At 39.1% G+C, this 24,115-nt stretch overlaps 1 protein-coding gene across 1 annotated transcript in view; it reads left to right on the top strand.

Moving 5' to 3' along the window:
* LOC142159465 (ATP-binding cassette sub-family A member 13-like) overlaps positions 1-24,115 on the top strand; it is a 253,807-nt gene that overhangs the window by 117,406 nt on the left and 112,286 nt on the right. Inside the window, exon 6 of the mRNA XM_075214364.1 lies at positions 19,886-19,949. Within this exon, the coding sequence (XP_075070465.1) occupies positions 19,886-19,949 (64 nt within the window). The remainder of the gene's footprint in view (positions 1-19,885; positions 19,950-24,115) is intronic.

The following is a 24,115-nucleotide window of genomic DNA, read 5'->3' as shown; positions in this document are numbered from 1 at the left end:
TGTGAGGAATCCATAAACGTTCTATTCAAAGGGGATAGTAATCTACACATGTTGCAATTATTACATCTATAAGATCCTTTTCCTAATGTATCCAAACAGGTTACCTTGGTGTCCTTATTACTCTTAAGTAGACTAGGTGCTAGAAATGATTTTAAATTTTTTGTTTTCTTGAAAACAATATCAGCCTTTTGCAAAACTACAGATCCCAAAACTGGATCCATGAGAATAAGTGTCACTCACCGGACTGTTAGTGCCTCTAGGTTGGGACATGGGTCTCTCTCGCTCCTGCCGGCGTCTCTCCTGAGCCGCGGCTGTTCGCCATCTTGACTAAGATTGCGCATGTGCAGAAACACTGAATTGTTAATACCTCGCCTCTAGTCTCATTGGTTAATTAATCACCTCTCAGTACTTAAGGCACCTGTTGCCTTATTACCTTTGCCTGTTCTTGGTTCTCATTCCTTGAGACTCTGAGGTGTTTCCTGTTTCTGCTCGTGTTATCCGTTTGCTCTGGACAAGTCTTCTCTCCACATCGGTAGTAGAACTTACCCATTGCCGACTACTCTCGCTACCTCCGTTACCTGCCTGCTCCTGGATAAGTCTCCTCTCCACATCGGTAGTAGAACTTACCCATTGCAGACTACTCTCGCTACCTCCGTTACCTGCCTGCTCCTGGATAAGTCTCCTCTCCACATCGGTAGTAGAACTTACCCATTGCAGACTACTCTCGCTACCTCCGTTACCTGCCTGCTCCTGGATAAGTCTCCTCTCCACATCGGTAGTAGAACTTACCCATTGCAGACTACTCTCGCTACCTCCGTTACCTGCCTGCTTCTAGACAAGTTTCTTCTACACATCGGTAGTAGAACTTACCTGCTGCAGACTACTCTTGCTACCTCCGTTACCTGCCTGCTCCTGGACAAGTTTCCTCTATACATCAGTGGTACAACTTGCCTATTGCAGACCACTCACGTTGCTCCGTTACATGCCTGCACCTGGACAAGTCTTCCCTTCACATCAGTGGTACAACTTGCCTATTGCAGACCACTCACGTTACTCCGTTCCACGCCTGCACCTGGACAAGTCTTCCCTTCACATCAGTGGCACAACTTGCCTATTGCAGACCACTCACGTTACTCCATTCCATGCCTGCGCCTGGACAAGTCTTCCCTTCACATCAGTGGTACAACTTGCAAATTGCAGACCACTCACGCTATTCTGTTACACACCTGCGCTGGACAAGTCTTCTCTACATATCCGTGGTGAAACTTACCAGCTGTAGACCATTCATGTTTCCTTGTGATATAGCTACTACTCTCTATGGTACCTATTAGCTGGACTAAAGTCTACAAGTGCCTCTGTATTGTAGCTGCAAGTCGCTGACTCTTCTACTATATTGTTGATTGGTCTTTGCCTAACGTTATCCAGTTATCAAGTACTGGCCTGCTATATGCTACCTGCGTGCTAAGGCACTTGGACTCTTTCCTCATATTATCCTGTTTACTAAACTGCTGTACCATCACAGTTCCACGTTGCCAAGACTCAGCATTTATACTATTGACATTCCTTTCCTCTTCTCTGTATGGTTCCACTGATTCACCACACTACCCAGAGGACCGCACTTCTGGTAAGTGTAGCTACACCTGGTGAATTCTGGGTAAAACTCCTAGTGCCCGTGACAATAAGTTTCCAATGTTTATTCAGGGCAAATTTTATCTTCTTTTCGTCCCTACTAAACTCTGTGATAAATGGAACAATATTGTTTCTTTCCTCCTTGTTCTTATTTTTGTAAACCAACATATCTTTCCTTTCTACATCATCAGTTTTGGTTAGCGCATCCAGAATGATCTGATCGTGATAACATCTTTCTTTGAATCTTTCAACATAAATACGTAATTGTTCCTTATATATAGTTTCATCAGAACAATTATGTTTAATGTGGTTGAGCTGAGATCTAGGGATGTTATTTTTCCACTTAACAAGATGGCAACTGTCATAGTGCAAATAGCTATTTGAATCCACTATTATGATAAATGTTTTAGTGTGGATCTTATTGCCCTCATGACTAAGAACCAGATCTAGAAACTCTATACTAGTATCACTAATTTTTGATGTGAATTTCAAGTTCACCTCATTCAGATTGATATAACATAGAAAGTCATTTAGACGTTGTGAAGGACCATCCTATATCAGAATGATGTCATCTACATATTCACGATAGAATATGATATGGGTGGCAAAGGGATTATTTCCACCATGAGTCCAGTCTATTTCCCACTTCCCCATAAAGAGGTTGGCGAAACTGGGGGCAAATATAGTCCCCATCGCCGTCCCGCAAATTTGCAGGAAGAACTCATCCAAAAACTTAAAGTAGTTCTGATATAATATAAACCAGATTAATTTGCATATAAAATCCTTATGGCCATCATCTAAATCACCATCTAGTTGTAAAAAATAGTTGATGGCTTCTATCCCTTTTGAATGATCAATAGAGGTGTACAAAGCATGTACGTCTATTGTTACCCATTTAAAACTGGGTTTCTATTGGATCTCTTCTAATAACTGCAACAGGGAAGTAGAATCCTTCAAAAATGCTGGTAAATGGTTTACATATTTCTTAATAAAAAAATCAACATACTGTGAGACATGAGAAGTTAGGGAGCCTATCCCTGCTATAATAGGCCTCCCAGTGGGCTTTTCTAACGATTTATGCACCTTAGACAGGTGGTAGAAGATTGGAATTACTGGTGATTCCTGCAGAAGGAATTGGAATTCATCATGAGTGAGTATATTTGCTCTTAGGGCCTCATATAGAATAGCTTTCAGCTCCTCAACAAATACAACTGTGGGGTCTACATCAAGTTTCTTATATAACATTTCAATCACTTAACAGTCTCAGTGCTTCTGAAATATAATCACTTCTATTTAAAATGACAATCCCCCCCCCCCCCTTTTTTTTGGCTTGCTTTACTACAATCCTCTCATTAAATTATCCATCGCCTTTTTTTCCTGATGCGAAATATTTTTTCTGTATTTTTTGACTCTAGTACCCTGACATAAATCTTTTTTTAACAAGTGCATAACATGATTCCACATAACTTCCCTTTGACTCAAGGGGATAAAATTTAGAAGGTAACTTCAAACCTGTAACTGATTTACTTGTACTCACATGTTCCATATCATTGTTTTTCAAAAAATGTCTCTTAAGAGTAAGCCTTCTAATGAATCTATTTAGATCTAAAAAAAAAGGTGGAAACCATTAGAAGTACTAGTGGGAGCAAAAGATAATCCCTTAATTAGTAATTTAAGCTCATCTTGAGTGAGATTGTAATCAGACACCAAGAGGTTTGGGATCTAAAGGTTCCTTTAAAAGTGTCTTCTCTTTCTTTCTCTTAGCTCCCCCTCATTTACCTCTTCGTCTAGGTACCTCCTTTTCATGGGAGAAGCTATTTTTATATTTTCTCTTAGGTGGAATTTTTTGTACACCGTATCCTCTTTGGGTGTTTGACTTGGGGATAAAAAATCCTCCTCGGTGCTCCAAAACCTCTCCCTCTGTAATGGGGAAAATCTATTTCTAAGATCCAGGTGCTGTGGTAATCTCCTATTGAAACGTGGGCCACTGGAGTTAGATGGTATAGAAACCCAATCATTTCTTCTTCTAAAATTAGATCTAGATTTGTCCAAATCCATATGATTATTCTCTTGTATATTAGTAGACTCTTCCTGAGTCTGCTGTTTAGCCCAACGATAGACCTGATTATTATCATAATCTCTTTTGTCTCTCTGATATTTCCTCTCTTTTCTCCCTACAATATCTGATTCCAGCCTATCTAGTTTTTTATGTAATACTTTTTCATTGACTTTATAGTCCTCCTTACATTTATAAACTTCAGCCTTAGATTCCTTATCCTTTAGTTCCAATTGGACTTTTTTAGATTATTTTGCTTCTCAGAAACAATCAGTTTCATTAAGTTTAAGGAACATTCATCAAGTGTCCTGTCCCACTCTTTCATAAATATTGGATCCTCCAGACCAAACGACGGAATCTTTTTAAGTCTTAAACCTCTAGGGATCCTTTTAGTTTTGATATATTCCTCTAAACCAGCTATGTCCCACCATAATCTAATTTCCTTACTTAATAATTTTTCTAAGTTCCAGAAAAACGAATCTAGAGATTCTTCTTCATTAACTACTACATTAGTATCTTTAAAAATCCTCTGACAATATTCATGTCTCGTACTATCAAAATTCTCAGACCTAAACATATTAGAAAGTGTAAATTAGCAGCCCAGCTTAAAAGTGCAGATAGACACAGTATTAATATGAATAGCATATATATATATATATATATATATATATATATATATATATATATATATATATATACTATTCATTTTTTACTTTGAAATCTCCTGTATCAATAACTGATGATTTCTACAATGCTTGCATGAGGCTTTGTCTCAGCAGTCTTTTTATTTCTGAAAGGAAGATCAGCAAAAGGCCCTTGCCCATTTTTCTACTTTCTAGTGGACAACAGGCCCCAATGATGTGATAAGATGACAACTGACATTGTGAAAGTTAGATTGAATCCAATTAAACAACTGTCTGTGTTTGCATATGGTGCACTGCATCTCAATCTGACACAAGGCATATGGCCTGTGATTGTAGATTTACTATAGAAAAAAGTGATTACACCTACGTCCAGTCCTGTTTACACATACTTGCCGACTTCTTGAAGTCGGTGTCTGGGAGTTGCCGGAGGAAGGTGTGCTTGCGGGGGGTGGGCCTCAGCAAATTGTGTCATTTTGGCACGACCCCCATGACGTAACGACACAAATGCGTCATTTTACCGTGGGGAGCCAAGTGCTTATAGCGGCATTTTGGAGCTTATTCTGCACACTTCACTAGGAAGTGGGCAAATTCGGAAGGCTGACATACTCTCCCAGTAGTCCGGGAGAGCTACCCGGAATCCAGAATTCTCCCAGACATTCCAGGAGAGTTGGCAAGTATATGTTAGCATAATATCAAGAAACTAGATGATAATTCTTGCAGATTCATACAAGAACTGTGTCAGGCACCGTCCCGCTGTCTCTTCGGGACAGCCGCCTGCTTCTCTTCCTAGCTCGCCTATTGCCTGGCAACCAGACTCGGAAGTTCCGAGCGGCTGGCGCGGTCGTCTGCTGATGCGCTTCCTGTTGCTAGGCAATGTGGCGCTACTGAAGACGCTCGGCAGCAGCTGAGAACAGCGCCGCTGTCCCCTACTGTCCCATTGGCTCCTCAGCCTTTATAAGGAGCTTCCTGTGTGCACACCTGTGCCAGAGTATCAGGTCTAACCTGCCTCCAGCATTTCCTGTGTTTCCAGTTTCTATCCTTGTTCCTGACTTCTCTTGTTTGCCTGTGACCCTTCTGACCCAGACCGTTTTGACCACCCCTTTTGGATCTCCCTATTGTACTGCGCTTCCAGACATTACCAATCTGGCTAGTCTCACCATTCCTCCAGATATTCCAATAGCAGGTATGCAAGTATAAGTCATGACAGTATACTCTGGCCATGACTACGAAGGGGTCTGGTGAACCTTCAGCCCGGATTTAATCCTGCACCTAGCCAAGTGGGTTGAACAACAGCAAGCAGCCCAGGCTCATCTCCTACAATGTGTCTAAGGTATCGCTAACAGCTTTGATGCTTTACAGGGCTCCTTGCCCACTACTCCAGCCATAACCTCCTATATGGCTGCATCCTCCAATGTGGTTATGGTCTCTACAGCTGCCTCCAGTCTGCGCATTCCGGCACCTGAAAAGTTTGATGGAGATACCAAAAGATGCAGAGGTTTTTTGAAACAATGCGCCATTCAATTTGAATGTAACCCAGGGTCCTTTCCGTCAGAACACACCAAAGTGGCGTTTATCATCTTCCTCCTCAGCGGTCAAGCACTCGCCCCTATGGGAACGAGGGGATCCCCTCCTTAGCAACACAACCTCTTTCATCAAAGCTTTTAGGAGGGTCTTTGATGACCCCGGAAGAGTCGCTTCTGCAGCCACAAGTTTATTGAACCTCTGTCAAGCCGACCTCTCCGTGGGTCAATATGCATTTCAGATCGGACTTTGGCTTCCGAGTTTAAATAGAACAATGAAGCGCTAGTGACAACTTTCTGGCAAGGTTTGGTTGACCGTATTAAAGACGAGCTAATTTCCAGAGACTTCCCTTCGGATCTCGATTTCCTCATCTCGATTTGTATCAAGGTGGATTTGCGCTATCAAGAGCGCACGCAAGAACGTTCCACTAATAAACGGTTCATGCCACAGCTGGCTCCTCAGTTCCAGAATCCTATCCTGCCCGTGGCGAACCTATGCAAGTAGGATGTTCTAAATTGTCCCCAGAGGAGAAGGAGAGATGCTTCAAACAACGTCTGTGTCTATATTGTGGAGATCCTCTCTTTTGAGAATTTGTCCCAAGAGACCGGGAAACTCATCCTCCTGAACGATGGCAGGGAGGCCGCTTTAGGAGAATCCACTGTTGCTCCCTATTTAAAAAATTCCCCAGAATTTCTTATGGCTGTCATCCTGATCACCTCTAAAGGTCTTTTCTCTACCACGGCCTTTGTGGACTCCGGCTCCTCCGGTAAACGTCATTTCTGCGAATCTTGCCTCGCAGCTCCAAATTCCGTTAGAATCTTTGCCTAAACCGCTATCTTTGACGGCAGTCAACGGTAGTCGTGTCATTAACGGCTCCATCTCCTCCGTTACCTCTCCAGTCCGGTTGATGATAGGAGCTCTTCATTGTGAGATGATTCAATTTCTGATTTTGCCCAAGTCCATTAATCCCCTCATCTTGGGGCTACCGTGGTTAAGGATACATTCACCTCAAATGGATTGGGGTCAAACTCAAGTTACAGCATGGGCTTCAAGATGTCTTCATAGATGCCTGTCCAAGGTTCTGCCTCCCAAGTCTCGGATCATAGCTCACTCTAAGCTGACCACTCTTCCTGCGGCATATATGGAGTTCCAAGATGTATTTAGCAAGATTGAAGCAGAGACTCTGCCTCCTCATCGTCCCTGGGATTGCGCTATTGTTCTGTCCTCTGACCAGCCCGTTCCCATGGGGCGGACCTATCCGTTGTCTCATCCGGAGATGTTGGCAATGTCCAAATACATCATGGAGAATTTAAAACGGGGATTTATCTGTAAGTCTACATCCCCGGCCGGGGCAGGCTTCTTCTTTGTCAAAAAGAAAGGTGGGTCTCTTCGTCCATGTATCGATTGCCGCCCTCTTAGCCATATCACCATCAAAAATTGATACCCATTACACCTCATATCCAATCTCTTTGATAGAAACAGTGGATCACAATTTTTTTCAAAATTAGACCTTCGTGGGGATTACAATCTGATTCGCATCAATAAAGGGGATGAATGGAAGACGGCGTTTAATACCAGGGATGGGCAATTTGAGTATCTGGTGATGTCCTTTGGCCTCTGCAATTCCCCGGCTATCTTTCAAACATTTGTCAATGACATCATTCAGGATCTGTTATACACCTCTGTGGTGGTCAACTTAGACAATATATTGATATTTTCTAAAGATTTGAAGTCTCATCAGGAACAGGTCAAATTGCAAATTGGAAAAGTGTGTTTTCGAGGTGACCCAAGTACCTTTTCTTGGTTTCATTGTGTCAGGCCAGGGACTATGTATGGATCTCACCAAGGTGACAGCTATTCTGGATTGGCTCCAGCCACAAGGTCTTAAAGCTATTCAAAGATTCATTGGCTTTGCAAACTATTATCGCCAATTTATTCAGGACTTCTGCTCCATCATTGCTCCGATCACAGCACTTAACTAGGAAATCTGCCAATCCTAGGGTCTGGTCCCCGGGAGCCACTTCTGCCTTCATGATACTAAAAAAGGCGTTCTCCTCAGCTCCAGTCCTTTCCCAGCCAGACCAGGAACGACCCTTCTTCCTAGAAGTGGATGCATCCTTTGTAGATATTGGAGCCGCGTTATTTTAAAAATCCCCCTCTGGCGCCCACACTCCGTATGGGTTTTTCTCCAAATGATTCCTTCCTAGTGAATACAATTATGGAATTGGGTATAAGGAGCTGCTGGCCATCAAGGCCACGCTGTTGGAGTGGCGACATCTGTTGGAGGGGGATTTATATCCCGTTACTGTGTTTACTGATCATTGGAATCTTCATTCATTCAGGAGACTCATTGCCTTAACCCTCGGCAAGCCCGATGGGCATCCTTCTTTGCTCGGTTCAATATGACACTCACATTCTGTCCTGGTGCCAAGAATAGACAGGCAGATGCATTATCCTGCTCATTTGAGGACTCTGATCGCCTAAAACCGTTGGTACCTCAGTGCATCATTGATCCGTTTAACATCATGGCTCTCACCAGAACCAAGCCTGCCTCTCCTCCTCCAGGCCGGTCATTTGTGGAACCCCATCTACAGTGGGCTCATTCCTCCCGCATTGCCGGTCATGCTGGAATAAAAAAGACAACACGTTCACTAATCCAAAGGGTTCTCCCCATTTTTCATTGTATTTGGAAACCATCCGTCTTTCCGGATCCCTTTCCAGTATCCTCCTCATCGCTTCCAGCCGTGGACACCCTCTATCGAGAGTTCGCTCTTATTTGGGCCAAGAACAAAACAGCTCTACTCAAGGCCACACAGCACCACAAGATCTTTGCAGACCCTCATCAGAGGTCTACTCCCCTCCTGAAAGTTGGAGACCAGGTGACTTGAGACTAAAGGTTCCTTCGATGAAAATGGCTCCATGGTTTATTGGTCCCTGTACCATCTTGCAAGTCATTAATCCTGTGTGCTTTAATTTGAAACTGCCTCCTTCTCTGAAATGTCATAATACCTTCCACGTATCATTATTACGGCTGTTGGTACTCAATGAATTCTTCCAACCTCCCTGCCGAAATCCACTAGTGCAGTCTTCTACTGGAACAGAATTTGAGATCAGTCGGATATTGCATTCTTCATGGCAAACAACAATTTCTCATCCATTGGAAAGGATATGGTCCGGAAGAGAGATCGTGGGTAGACAAACAAGACCTTCAGGCCCCTCTGTTACTCAAAAAGTTTCTGCAAACAGGAGGAGTAGGAAGAAGAGGGCATACTGTCAGGCGCCATCCCGCTGTCTCTTCGGGATGGCCGCCCGCTTCTCTTCCTAGCGCGTCTGGTTGCCAGGCAACCAGACTTGGAAGTTCTGACCGTCCGGCGGGGTCGTCTGCAGATGCGCGTCCCTCAGCTGAGAACAGTGCCGCCGCCCCCCACTGTCCCATTGGCTCCTCAACCTTTATAAGGAGCTTCCTCTGTGCACACCTGTGCCAGAGTATCAGGTCTAACCTGCCTCCAGCATTTCCTGTGTTTCCAGTTTCTAGCCTTGTTCCTGACTTCTCTTGTTTGCCTGTGGCCCTTCTCACCTGGACCATTTTGACCACCCCTTTTGGATCTCACTATTGCACTGTGCTTCCAGACGTTACCGACCCGGCTAGTCTCACCATCCCTCCAGATATTCCTTGTGTACTTCTATTTGCCAGCACATTACCGACCCGGCCAGTCTGACAATCTCCTCTCGTATCTCGCTATTTGACTCGTGGAAGGACCGCGACCTGCGTGTTCCTGCAGCGCAGTCCATACCTCTTTGCGGGGGTCCCTGGTGAATATCAGGGGCACATTAGATTCCGCACCTTCCTCTGAGTAGTGCCAACAGTAGCACATACACAAATATAAGTCGTGACAGACTGAGAGCTATTAATAATGTTGTCATACCATCATTTCCTGTGGTCTCTAATTTAGATTACTATATTTGTCTCTGTACCTCTAACTGCTGTATGTTTCTCTGTCAATGACCTTTGTCCTGCCTTCCTTTCTGCTTGTAGTCATTTTGATGCTGTACATGGTTGATTTACATCTTATTTTATCTTGTGACCAATATAGGTGTAAGAAAGACAACAATTATTTTTTAACTATCTTGCATCACATGACCACAAAGGGCCTAGGGATAAATAGCAGCTTGGATCTTCTAAAGTTTTGTATTTAGAACAAGGATTAGTTTAAACCAGGGGTTGGCAACCTTTTTCTATCGGAGTACCACCTAAAATCTAGTGAAGCCCAGGTGTGCCAGTTGGGTGTGATATATATATATATATATATATATATATATATATATATATATATATATATATATACAGGGGCGCGCGGCGGTGATGTATACAATACAGCACCACCGCGGACTCTTCTTTGACAGCGCCGTGGCTGCTCTATAGGACAGTGGCCACTTAGTTAGCGCAGGGGGGGGTTTCTAGAGACTCAGAAACCCCCCTGCGTGCGCCACTGATATATACACACACACACACACACACACACACATACATGCATACATACATACATACATACATACATACAGGGCTGCCTAGAGAAATTCATGGCCCCAGTATAGCAACTTCATGTGTCCCCCTTTATAGCCAAGCATGATAAAAAAAATGTGCGGCGGCGCAACATTTTTTTTGCCATGCAAGTGGTCGTACAATTGGGGGCATGCAGTGCATCATTGGGGGCTTGTCTAGCAGGTGAAAAACACCAGGCCACCCTCTTACAGAAAAATGCATTACTCACATTTTGACTTTTTGAAACCTATACATATAGAAATATGGGCTTCAAAGGAAAATGTCTTCATAGTTCATATTTTGGGAAATCTGTGTGCCACTCCATACCAAGGAGCAGAAATCACATCAGGGTGGTGATTGACAGGTACTGGCGGTATCCGGGAACAGTTATAATCACATATCTTTGGAAAAAGTATGTCACATTGTCATAATTCCATCATGTTTGGTATTTAAATGTGTGGGAGATTATGACCGGTTTATTGAAGGGGGAGTTATGTCTCTGAGATATATCTGAGAGAAGCTACCAAAGGTCAAAACTTTAGCAATCGTTTTGACCAAACCCTAGGTGACACCCAGGGGACATTTCCGCCCCCCACATTAACATCCACACTGCCCCTGTGAATTGCATCCCATGTCATTTTGCTTAAAAACCTGTGTTGTGAAAAGACAAGTTGTCAGAATTTTTGGAATATAATTCACATTGATAAGCTGTCCATCTTCCAAGCCAATTTCCTTGGCCAGAAAAGGCAATTCATGAAAATGCTACTCTGAATATAACCCATTTCATTTTAAACTGCTTTGCTTGTGTATGTTATCTCAATCTATTAATTGTTTATTAATTATTTTTTATATCTGAATGCACTGTACTTTTTTATATTAAACCTATAATTTAATATGTTGCGTCCTTGATACTCTAACAAATCCATTAGCCTTTTTATAAGAATATAGCTCGGCCAAGTTATCCCTTTAAATGCCAGTGTGTGATTTGTTGATACATTTGATTAACAAGCTATGTATGCTTGCTTTTACATTTGTGTAACAGTCTGGAGGTTTGATGAGTTAACCCTTTTCTTGCTGGTGTGGGTGTTGCTAGTCTGTAGATAGCTAGAAGTCTTGTGTGCCAGTGTGGGACAGTATATTGGAGTCCTATTGCCCTAATTAATAGGTGGTGGCAAACCTGAAGTGTTTGAGGTGTGTGCGCTGTTTGGGGCGATTCAGTAGGTCTATAACCTGTGTGATAGGTAAAGAGAGCCTGCAGGCTGAAATCGTGTGACCTCATACAGCAAACACCCCCAAAGTCATGGCAGCTGAGAGCATGTTCGTGACAGCAAGTATGAATAAGGTTTCTAATATAGCAACATGGAAACAGAAAGTGCCTCCTAATGTACTATAAGTTAACAATGCAGCACAGTAACTACAGTGATATTAGATTTTTTGCAATCAGTGGCAACTGCTTTGTTAGTTGATGAATTATCTAGTATTAGGCATAATTGCAGACTTCCCGGCGTCCGGGAGCTGCCGGGGGAGGGGGGTATGTATGTGGGGGGTGGGGCTCAGCAAATCGCCTCATTTTGGTCCCGCCCCCATGATGTAATGACGCAAATGCGTCATTTTACAACGAGGGCCAGGGTCACATGCCAAGTTTCCCATTGAATCGCGGAATTTTCGGTCTGATGCGGGAGGCTGTCATACTCTCCCGGGATCCAGGAGTCTCCCAGACATTCCGGGAGATTTGGCAAGTATGGTATTAGGTAGCCCATTGATTCTTGATGTACCTAGTGCTGTATCCACTTTGCTTGAATCAAAAAGCTACACAGAACTTTCATGCTTCTAGATTAGAGAAGTATGAAATTGCACTTGTGGTACCTGCACATTTTAAAATATAGCACTACACCACCATTAATCCAGTTACACTCCTTCCTACACCACAAGATAGTGATGCACACAGAGTACTGCATGACTGTCATCAGGTGGTTCACACTGTTAGCACACCGCATCCTGACTTATCTGGCATACCTATTCCAATGCTGATTTAGAATATTGTTTGGATGGGTCTTGCTTTTGAGATGATTCAGCTATTTTGCATGCTGACTTTGCTATTGTTAGCCTAAATGTATCTGTGATAGAAGTACAGCCACTTTCCACAGTGGCTTCTGCATAAGTAGCTGAGCTTAAAGCACTTACAAAAATCTGCATGTTAGTATAAATGTTAACAATTAAGTTATAACCTGATTCTCATTTTTGGTTATGATTGTGGTTCACTTTGGAAACCAGAGATTTTAAGAGTTCTGCAGCCGCATCTATCAAAAAATTTTAGTGAATAGAACATCTATCGAATGTGATTTGCTATCTAAGGCTATAGCTGTTGTTAAATGCCAAGCACATACAGGCTTTCTAGGTCTTATTAGTCTTGCAAATTACACTGCTAACCAAGCTGCTAAGAATGGAGCATTAGCTGACTTTTATAAGCTCCTGTCTCTTCTGTGTATGTGCTAGTTGAGCATTCTGCTCTTACAGATTTTACTTTTCTAGCACAATTACAGGATGCATGTTCTCAGGATGTTAAGGACTCCTGAATGTTGGTGAATTAACCATTTATGTGATTCTAATGTTTGAAGCAACCCCCTCAACAAGCTTATAACACCACTATCTCTCCTTTGCCTTTGGCACACGTTTTTCCAAGTGCCTCTCATGTGTTCATGAGAAAATAATAGGATTGGTTGAGAAATTATAGTTTGCTTCCTCTTTTCTATGATAGCATCTCAATTTAAAAAAAACTTTTTTTTTGTCAACAATGTAAAGCTGGTAAATCTGTTGAAGCAACATAAGCACATATGCTACAGTGTTACATTTTAAAAACTGTACAGGTTGTATTTAAATAAATGCACAAAAGTCAACCATTTTGTTGGTCTAGTTTCAAGATGGGTTGAAACATACTTATGTGTGAAAGTAGATTACACTACTGTTACAAATAAATTGTTGATGGAATTTATAAATAAATTTGGGTTAGCAAGGAATTTAGGTTAGATAGAGAGCTTTAGTTTTACAGAAGAAATTACTCAGCAGATATTACAGGCCCTGGGTATCACACGGCAGTTACCTACACCATTTCATTCTCAGGGGCGTATTCAATTGTCAGCGGAAACGCCAAAAATCCCGCGGTCCGGCCATGATAATCGTGTGCGGAAAAACAGTTAATACGGTAATTTAGTCGCTGGATTTCAGCTCGCAGCTCCCTGAGCCGCGAGCTGAAATCCATCTGGATTTTACCGTATTAACTGTAATAGTTTTATCACTGCAGGACTTTTTAACAATTGAATATGCCCCTCAGAGTGCGGGGAAAGTAAGAAGAACAAACGGTACACTTAAAAATAAAATTACCACAAAATGTGCTCAAACATGACTGAATTGGCCAAATGCACTACAATTACCCTGATGTCAATCAAGAATGTACCAAGACTAAACTGCCTCTGTAGGAATTATTGTTTGGATCCCTCATGTCAGCAGCATTACTTCCTGCACAGATGGGCTTGCAATTTAATAATGACTTCTTGATCTCCTATTATTAATATCTTGCAAGACTTTGCTTTCATATCCACATACAGGTGAGAGAGGCCCAACAAAAAAGTGAAAAGGTGAAAGGTGATCTACAGCCTGGTGAACTGGTCTTAAGACTCACAAAACAAGATTGAAATCGCACAGGGAATTGGACTATCCTCATTCATAAGACATTGATAGGCAGTTATAAGTCAAACGTTATGACAAGGGGGTGCTCTTCCAATTAATCAACGATATTTATATCTAAAAGACCAGAATTGGAGAAAAAAACAAATCAGCGTTTATTGGCCAAAGCCTTTATTTGAAGATCATGAATGGAGAAATATTAAAAAATAAAATGGAGAATATGTGATTAAAGAAAGAATGTCAAATAAAAACAACAGAACACCTTCAATAAATACCGTCCTCTAATAACTGTACAGTAGGTAACTATATCATAATATAAGACATTTCAGAATACCCAGAATCATTCATCTCTCTTCTCCCATTGAATGGTCTCGAAGACCTGGGTTTTGCAACATATACCTGATAACATAAATTAACTGTAGAGAATCATAATCTGATAATGCACCAATCATCTGCAAATTCTTTATAATCATTTCAATTCCTATGACTAAAGAGTCATCAATATAAAGAGTTATCCATATCCTTCATTATCTCTTGTAATTATTATTTATGCAGATACTTTCCTATCATAATGTATCCAATTCAAGGGTGATACAGATTATCATACAATAAATCTAAAATTACGGTGGTTAATAAATACAATAACCCCCCAAAAAAGGATTATGTATACTATAGAGATTTACATCTACTCATTTATATTCCCATTCAGAGATATTATGCCAACTAACTGTGGCTTGATCTCATTCGTAACATAATGAGAATGGTTACATTTGTCACCTATTCATTGATATACCTTTTGTCTGAAAATCTCTATAAGGGTAAGAGAGTCATCACACAATAAATCCAAAATTGGAGTCTATCTGGAAATCATTGATAAATACGATAATCCAAAGGAATGTATTTATAATAGAGATTAATATATCCTTGTTGATGTCACAATTCAGAGATATTATGCCAATTCTCTGTGGCTTAGGTCTTCTTCCTAACGTAGTGAAGATAGTTCTTACCTATTCATTTGTATTATCTCTGAAAATCTGTATAAATAAAATGGTATGTTATTGCCTCCATTTAAATTATATTATGCATAAGAGAAGCATTCTCATATAAACATGTGCCGCATTATAGGTTTCCCCAATTATAGTATGATGCCCATTCCCTCCTTGATATTTCCTAAGTAGCCATGTTTCTTACCGATGCAGGCGGATATATTATGCCTGAACTTGCGTGAATAATACTAATGTTTATTTGTGATATATTGTTACAAATGATTGGTTACAATAATCGCGGCTATACCACTGGTAGTATAGCCGCAGAAGGGATTTAGAGTATCCCTGTGAGAAGAAGATCAGTGATAAACATAAAGCAACCTTCATAATATAATGTACATTCTGAGATTATTATGCCTTTTGTTTACAGGTATGAAGTATTTTACAATTGCTTGCAAAACATGTTTAACATGCTGACAATCTTTTCATCAGTGAACTGCACTTGGTGGCTGAATGTTTGACTAACTGTTTAGAATGTTTACAAATACCACATGGACAATATGTAGCATACATTGCGTAATGTCACTTTTGGAGTATTGGCCTAAACAAGAAAACTCTCGACCACCTGTTAATACTAATATAGTGAAAGGGTTTTATCTTCAAATTGTAATCAAAAATTAATATTACAAACTATATGTAGAAATTGCTTTTTAATCAATGAACCCTTCATGTTATTTGTACTGTTCAGACAAAATAGACTTAGAGGGGTTTGGATAGGGAGGTGATTTATCTAATAGTAATCATTTTTATAATGGTTCTTCTTCTGGAGAAGTTACTGTGATTTATGAAAGGAGAACAGAATTGACTAGGTACACAACAAGGTCTAGGCAAGGGGACAGTAAAAACCTCAGATGGGTTATACAAATATATTTACCTGAGGGAATATATTATTTGTGAGACTATAGGGTGTATAAGTGGATTTAATAGAGATATCTAGGAAATTGTTCTGAAGACATTGTGATTCCAGCAATAAGAATATTAACTCAGGTTCCAGAAGGTGATTTTAGAAATTATAGGGAGAAAAGAGAAGATGTGTTTTTCACTCAAAATGATATAGCCTCGTTTTGTATTTTTCCTATGTTAGGCAGTATACTTATTCCTAAAAAGAATAATAAGTTAGAAAAATAAAAATCGATAAAGTAGCTAATGAAACATCTAAGGTCATATGTGTTTGAATAGGCTAAGAGTGTTAAACATACATATTAGGCTCCCATGAGCTAATTGAATAATTAAATAAGCCAAAAAAGAATATACAAGGAGGATTAAAGAGCACTGAATCTTGCTCTATATTTGGATGGTTTAGGAGTATTTGTAAAATAAATACTTATTAATTGTAGTTCGTTTATAGTCCTAGTAGGAAATATAGATAGGGGTATTCTTATTCATTAAGCTAGTGATTATATGTATCGCTAAATTGGGTAAAATCCATAGGCAGAAATCGAATTTCTACCAGGACTGAAATTTTTAAACTGAGATAAAGCTTTACAAGAACTGTAGGGTCTTGTGATGGAGAAGGGCAGCATGAAACATTGCATACTCAGATGGAATGGTCACAGACCTGCTTAATATTAGTCTCAAAAAGGGATATCTTCATCATCATCATTTATTTATAGAGCGCCACTGATTCCGCAGCGCTGTACAGAGAACTCATTCACATCAGTCCCGGCCCATTGGAGCTTACAGTCTAAATTTCTTAACATACACAGAGAGAGAGAGAGACTAGGGTCAATTTGATAGCAGCCAATTAACCTAGGCACAAGTGATAACCACTTAGCCACCATGCTGCCCACATATAAACATTAATAAAAAACGGGTTACCATGGTAACAGTTGATGCTCAAATATTCCCAAACAAAATGCTAAAATTTTTCTTGCACTATTCCTCCTTCCTCTTACAAATAGGAATCAAAGTTTTAATAATACCTCTACATTACCGTATATCAGAGTTTTCATAGTGTCACTTCACTTCCGTGTATCGGACTGCAACCGGAGGAAACCCACGCAAACACCGGGAGAACATACAAACTCCACACAGATAAGGCCATGGTTGGGAATTGAACTCATGACCCCAGCGCTTTGAGACAGAAGTGCTAACCACTAAGCCACCATGCTGCCCACCTGTACTTTTAGTGCAGGTATGCAATTTTCTGCTAGCTGCTTATCCTGAATCTTCTTAAAATAAACACTTGCAAATATTTGCTATTGTTGTCATTAATGAAAATTATGACAAAAGATGGGAATTAAGAGGCAGTTTAAGGGTTACAGTTGAAGGATTACTGTCTTAATAATAGTATGCAGTAGTTGTGGAATCCGCTATTCTGTTGTCTGTGAGTAATGTAATGTAACCTCTAAGAGAGAGACATCTGTTTTTAGAACTACAAAGCCCCCTTCAACTGTGTTAACATTGGACAGTGAATTGTTTGTTATTTACATAGTACATGAGCACATGGATTATCTGTCTCAACCTTCTATCATTCTGGAACACTTCTCTATCACCCTGCTATACAAATTTGTTTCCCAAATTTCCTCTGGTCCCCACATCCAGACCCAAGCATCTACTATTGTCTTTCTATATTTATTAGCCTTATTATAACATTTACACTTCTTGTGGCCCAGTGAGTTGAATACATAAATATTTCCTTACCTAAGCATACTTGGTTTTGAGGATTCGTTCACAACTAGATAGTTCAATCAGTAATATTAAATTTATTGATAATTAATTTATTCATATAGTCACAGCATTTGCAATAATGCATACAGAAAACTTCAAATTATACTAAATAGTCTCATTACATTTGTCATGGAAATCGCCACTGGAACTTAAGTTCAATGCAACTGATCAAATGCACTTTTTTTGAGTAGGGTTAATGATCACAAGGTTAAAACCTATTCTGTTATAGTTTCCTTTAGCAGTACAGAATGTTTTCTGCATGGTCCAATGCATAAAAGTTATATAGACATGGTGGAATAACCTAGGATCAGTAAATTTAAAACATATAGCCATGTTACCTTTAACCCCTTTATGCCCAAGTTTCACAGCCTTATTAGGGGCTCTACTATACCTAGGAAGACTTGAAATCCTCTGCATAAGCAATTTTTATAGCCACACGTTGAAATGAAATTGTGACTTCTAAAATGGAATGCTACCTTTCAGATTCTTACCTGTGCAGGACAGTAAACATCCTAGTCTTATCCTCACATATATCTATCCCTTCCTATAGCATTCACAAATACGAAAAGTTCATTATTGATTGCAGCAGTCACAAAACTTAATGAAAGTTAGATTTGATGGTTTAGGTTAGTGAACTGTTAACCTCCTACATCAGCTACATTGATTGGATAAACAAGGGCTGAACTTTGACTGTTAATATAATATACAATATATTAATTCAGTGAAACTGAGACCTGACACATTAGTATAATTATTTGACCAAATGTAACAAATAACATTAATTAATATATTATAAAGCTAAATCTTTGTAAAACTGTGAAATTACCACATATAATTTACCACATATCTTCTTATTCAATAAATGCTCCCTAAAATTCACACTTTATACACATTCTTTACAGACTGAAGATGTAGACTTTGTGACAGTTTCTCATTTCCTAGTATTTGCTCTACATTACATCCAAATCCTCTGACAGTGTCTAACAAAAACATAAGGCTGCTCTCATTGCAAGAACAATTTAGCAACTTGCAGTTATGTTTCAACGTACTTTGCCTCCATTCCCTTGTTACATCTCTTCCCCTGGTGCTTTTCCTCCTCTTTTCCCTACACTTTCATTACCACTCCTGCTTCCAGGTTTCACCTGCTTTCGTTGTTTCAAATAACTCACTCACTAGAAGCCTTCACTCTATAATGTTTCATAATGTAGTCATGTAGCCACCTTCCCCCCGTACTACAACTGGGTAGCTTGCTAGTAAAATCTATAATGTGAGGTAATTTACATAAATATATTAATGAGGATGAATTTATATGGAAAGCAAACCAATCATGAGCACCTGTCCTAAGACTGGCTAATATAATCCTCATCTATCATTATCAAGGGATACACATGGAAACTATTTGTGATTACCAACCAGTGCAGAAATTAAATATGGCAATACATTGTAGTCTGAACTGTTGATCCCCATTTATTTGACACAATGGATGCAGTTTTAGATAATGGCGGCAGAAAACCATAAAATGATTTTATTTAATAAAATCAGGACACTTAGACAATAATTTATTTCTGCTAAAATGCCAATATAATTTATTATAATTTACAGATATACTGTGTTGCCATTCTCAGGACTTGTCAGTGCAAGAAAACATTTTCAATTCTTTTAATTAGCATTTGAAACACTCTGTAGACAGATTCACTGAAAACAGTTGGTTGGGTAGTATGTTATAATTTATTTGGATCTGTTGTCTATATAGTGCTTCACATAATGAGCAAAAAATCATATCCTACACTGATGTTATGTAGTAAAGGAGAAACAATCTGTATTTAGATGGGAATTCCATTTCAGACATGCCTTTATCATGCTCTAAAAACCAAGAGGATAAAGTATGAACCTAAACAGCTACACCGTAAATGTGACTTCCCATAAGTTTGTTCACATTAATAGGATTGGCTTAATTGTGTTTTGCCTCTAGGGAGTGACTTATAGTTTGAAATATTATATATTCAGTGATGATATGTTGTATTTATCTTCTCTATTATGGAAATATACTCTTATTTTTTATTATTATTATTTTCTGTCTACCTTTTTTCAGTTATGGAGGATGGTCATTTACAAGGAAGTTACAATCAGCTGGTATAAGCAAGACTCAGGCAAAGGTGAGTCTAAGCTACATGGGAGAGAGTGAGATTGTTTTAATTCAGTTATTCACTTAATTTTACAAAAATGCCTGTAATGTGATAGTCACATATATTATTTAACAGTAAATATCTGAAGACATTAAATATGGCATTTGTTTTACTGTGAAACACATTGGGCCTGATTCATTAAGGAAAGTAGTGCAAAAGAACATATACATTTTTCTGCTGGACAAACTTTGTTACAGTGCAAGGAGTGCATTTTTCTGCACCCCTTCTTTTTATTATTTTGCATATAAGTTAAATATTGTCTGTTATCATTCAGCGCACAAATAAATACTTGATAGCTTTATTTTTACATTAAAATTTAAGATTAATCTAGGACATGCCCCAACCTAACTATAAATCTGTCCCCACATTTTAAATTCACCACCCCATCCAAGGCAACATGGTTTTGCCAAGGTGCAAAATTACTCTCTTTTTGCTATATTTTCCTTAATAAATCTGGCTCACTGTGTTTCAGTCTTTTCTTCTTTTTAGAGATATAGCTTATTTTTTACATTATTAGCCAATTGCTATTTTAGCATAGTACAGGCAATTCATTCTAGAAGCCATTTGAGTACATTTAGAAAAGTGCATATTAAATCTCTAGTGTTGCCCAATAACAACTAATCAAATTGTAAAAGCCATTGCTATAATGCATGTTTAAAAATAAAAGCAAATATCAGACTTGTAGCAATGGGAAACACCACCGTTTTCCCAGTACACTAGTAATTATAAATGTAATTCATTGTTTATTCTTCCAGTTATTCTAGAGTTCCATTTTGGTAGACTAGATATTTGGCACAGGGCTAATTTATCTCCAGCAAGCTAATGGGGAGGTAAACCAAAGAGTAAGATTAAAACATTCTCATGTGGCTGTCACTCAGAAGGACATTGCGTTAAAAAAAGGCAAACTTGCCTTTGCAAGCCATCGCCACTTTAAATTTCCCCTGCAAAGTTGCCGATTGACTTGCAGAAATCGGACATTTATACATTTATACCCAGAACTTCTCCTCTGTTATAGACAGTGCTGAACAGAGTGAGTATAGCTAACACAAAGTCACCTAAATATCAAAAGATTGAGTAACAACAACTTAAGAGACATTCCAGATGATGTTTCATTATATCCATAAAGGGTGGATTAGTCTATGGTTGACATCACAGTTAAACTTACAATCTAATTGGAAGCAGCATACACAGTTTGTTAGAATATGTCTCTACCTATGACCTCAGATTACTGTCTTTCTAACAAGAAATATATACCTGGTATAATAAAGGTTGGAGTACTGTAATGAATTTTATTACAACTAAATGTTAGTTTCCTAATCCCAATGACCCGTACAATTAGCTACTTGGGGATTGCTTTTTGTTAACTAATTACAAATGTTGAATGGTTATAATTTACAGCCCAATTAAATTTAATTTGTTTTATTTTTTCTGATGTTACTGAGTTGTTTTGGAATCATTGAGAAGCTGTGTAAAATCCACCCCTGAACGGTCTACCTGTCAATAATATTAGCTGTGCCTCTGTTCCTAATAGGGTATCCAATCACCTAAAGTGAAACTATTTAAAGACATACTTTTTTATTTATTTATTTGTAGTGATTTTGTGATTCCATTTGTTTTTACATATATGCTATGTTACATATTGCAAAACCAGTAGTTTTCGGTCCAAATCTAGTGAGGCCTCAAATTTTTTTTAAATCCAAACCTAAATTACCAGTTTGTACCCAATATTTTAGCAAAATGAGCTGCAGTAGACTTTGAGCATAAACATAATTAGGCTCTGCACATCTATGGCTGTGTTACTTATAGAATATCTGTGAGTATAATGAGGAGTAATGTAGAGTTGTCTGTGTTTTTCACAGCAGCGACTGTTCCTGTAAAAGGTGAATTAGAAAACTTTTCCTGCAGTCTCTGTAAATCTATTTATGTTGGGATCAAGCTTTAGTCAGCAAACACCAAGATTTAGCACCTAAGAAGTTCCGGAGACTCTATCTCACCAAACTATCCTGCCCACTCAATAGCAAACTTTTTAAATTTAGAAAAGAGGCTAGAGAAAAACAGTTTGATTTATGCAGGCACTGGATAATACTTCTTTTCCAAATAAAATGTGCTCAATCTGTACTCAATACTCCAAAGTTTGATGAAAGAAACAAAGCCTTGGTCTAACGTACAGCCTGCAAGACCAGGTAATAGATTGCAAATCAAATAGCACTACAACTGGGGTAAACTGTATCCTATTTTTGCTGGGTTTTTGTGCCAAAGTAGCACGCTATATACAATATCTTGTTTAACCATTGTTTAGTAATATGCATCATGATTTACTACTTTTTCTATTAATGATTTTGGACAATTTAGGTATTTTCTCTGTAACTAGAAGGTTTGCTTTTCCTTTATAAATATATACTACTAGCAGGGTCACCCGGTGTTGCGTGGATCAAATTTGTAATGTGTAGCAGTTTTAATATATAAGTAAATTATTTTGTAAATTGGCCAAAAATGCTACTTAAAAAATAAAATGTATTGCGTTGTCATTTTGTCATTATATTGTGTTGTGGCGAGGTTTCCTTCCAGCAGTCAAACAATTATGTTTTCTATATGTGTCGCGCTGTCGCTTTGTCACATTGTTGCTATGTGGTCTAATAGGTTACTTTTTCGATACTAAATAACTATATAAAATTTGGCAGCTTTACCTTGAGAGCTGTGGAAGATATTCGCTAAGATCGGGTTTATCACTCCATAACCAGACCAAATATTACTTTTTGTTCTGTTTAATGTAAATGGGAATAACTTTTTTAGTCATGTAAGTTTTATATTGGGCTTTTTTGGTACCATTTTGTAAAATGATTAAAGTCAGGTACAATTAAAGGATTCACTTATAATAATGAGAATTTAAGTTACCTTTCTTGGCAGATGATGGTATGGCACAACAGCAAACAGTCCATAAGCGAAAATGGGAATAAGGGGGATAATGCTGAAAGTTTGCTGTCAAAAATTAGGGTGAGGGAGTTGGGCTTTTACCAGTGGGTTTAGGGGTCTAATACATTCTGTATGACAGTCATACATTATTGCAAAATGGAATACATTGTTATGGTGAACTGGTGAATGGATTGATGACTAGGACCTTTTCTAATATTTCATGCTTTTATATTTAAATTATTTATCTGTTCTATTTGTTGGGGAGGAAGATTTTTTTTTTAATTTTTAACTACCTTTCTACTGTGTGGTGGCCTGAAACCTCTCTTCCCTGTCCCTCTGCACTAATATGCCCAGTACCTCACAGAGTAACTCTTGGTAATGTAATCATGTGTTTTCACAGCAACCCCAATGCAGAAGCAATCCACTACATTTTAAATGGACATGGTTATGGTTATCATAGTACTAAAGTACTAAAGTTTATGGCCAAAGACATACCATTTCTGAAGGCAGAGTGTAAACATGACCTTCAAAGAAACACATACAGTTACTTACATCCCATTAACCTCTAAACACATGTATAAATCAGAACATAGACCTTGCCTTCACACACACACACACACACACACACACACACACACACACACACACACACACACACACAAACATACAGTTACAACCAATGAATATACAACATGAAATAAAAACTCACATCTACCAGAATCTCACACCACTTATTGTCCTCCTACATAGTACACCACACCAAACATACCTCATCTAATCTTGCCAAGGCTCCTTCCAGCCTGACAGTCTTTTTCTTCCATCCCGATAAATGATCCACTGCAACTTCCATCTTCCTAGCTCTAATTCAATCTCCTGCTGGTCACCTTTCGATCCTCCAGCATCATCATCTTTTCCCTGCCCAATGCTCCAATTATGTCCACCACACACAAGTCAGTTTTCCTCTGCTCATCATGCAAGACACCTACAGAATAACTTTAGTGACTACCTTACCCTGCCAGCATTCATATATATTCTCTCCAATCACTTTCTGCTTCTTTAGCGCCTTCTTTGCTGCTCTTAATGACTTCTCTCACTGGCTTTTGAGCAGTGTTCCTGTAAATGAGGTCTTTGCAATATGTCTGTCAATGTGGTTTGCAATGTGTGCTCTGCAGTGTGCTGTGTAATTAGGGCCTGTGCAGTGTGCCTACAAATTGGGTATATAC

This window comes from Mixophyes fleayi, chromosome 5 (assembly GCF_038048845.1).
Source record: "Mixophyes fleayi isolate aMixFle1 chromosome 5, aMixFle1.hap1, whole genome shotgun sequence".
In the NCBI taxonomy this organism is placed as follows: Eukaryota; Metazoa; Chordata; class Amphibia; order Anura; family Limnodynastidae; genus Mixophyes; species Mixophyes fleayi.
This window is presented reverse-complemented; position numbering and strand designations above follow the sequence as displayed.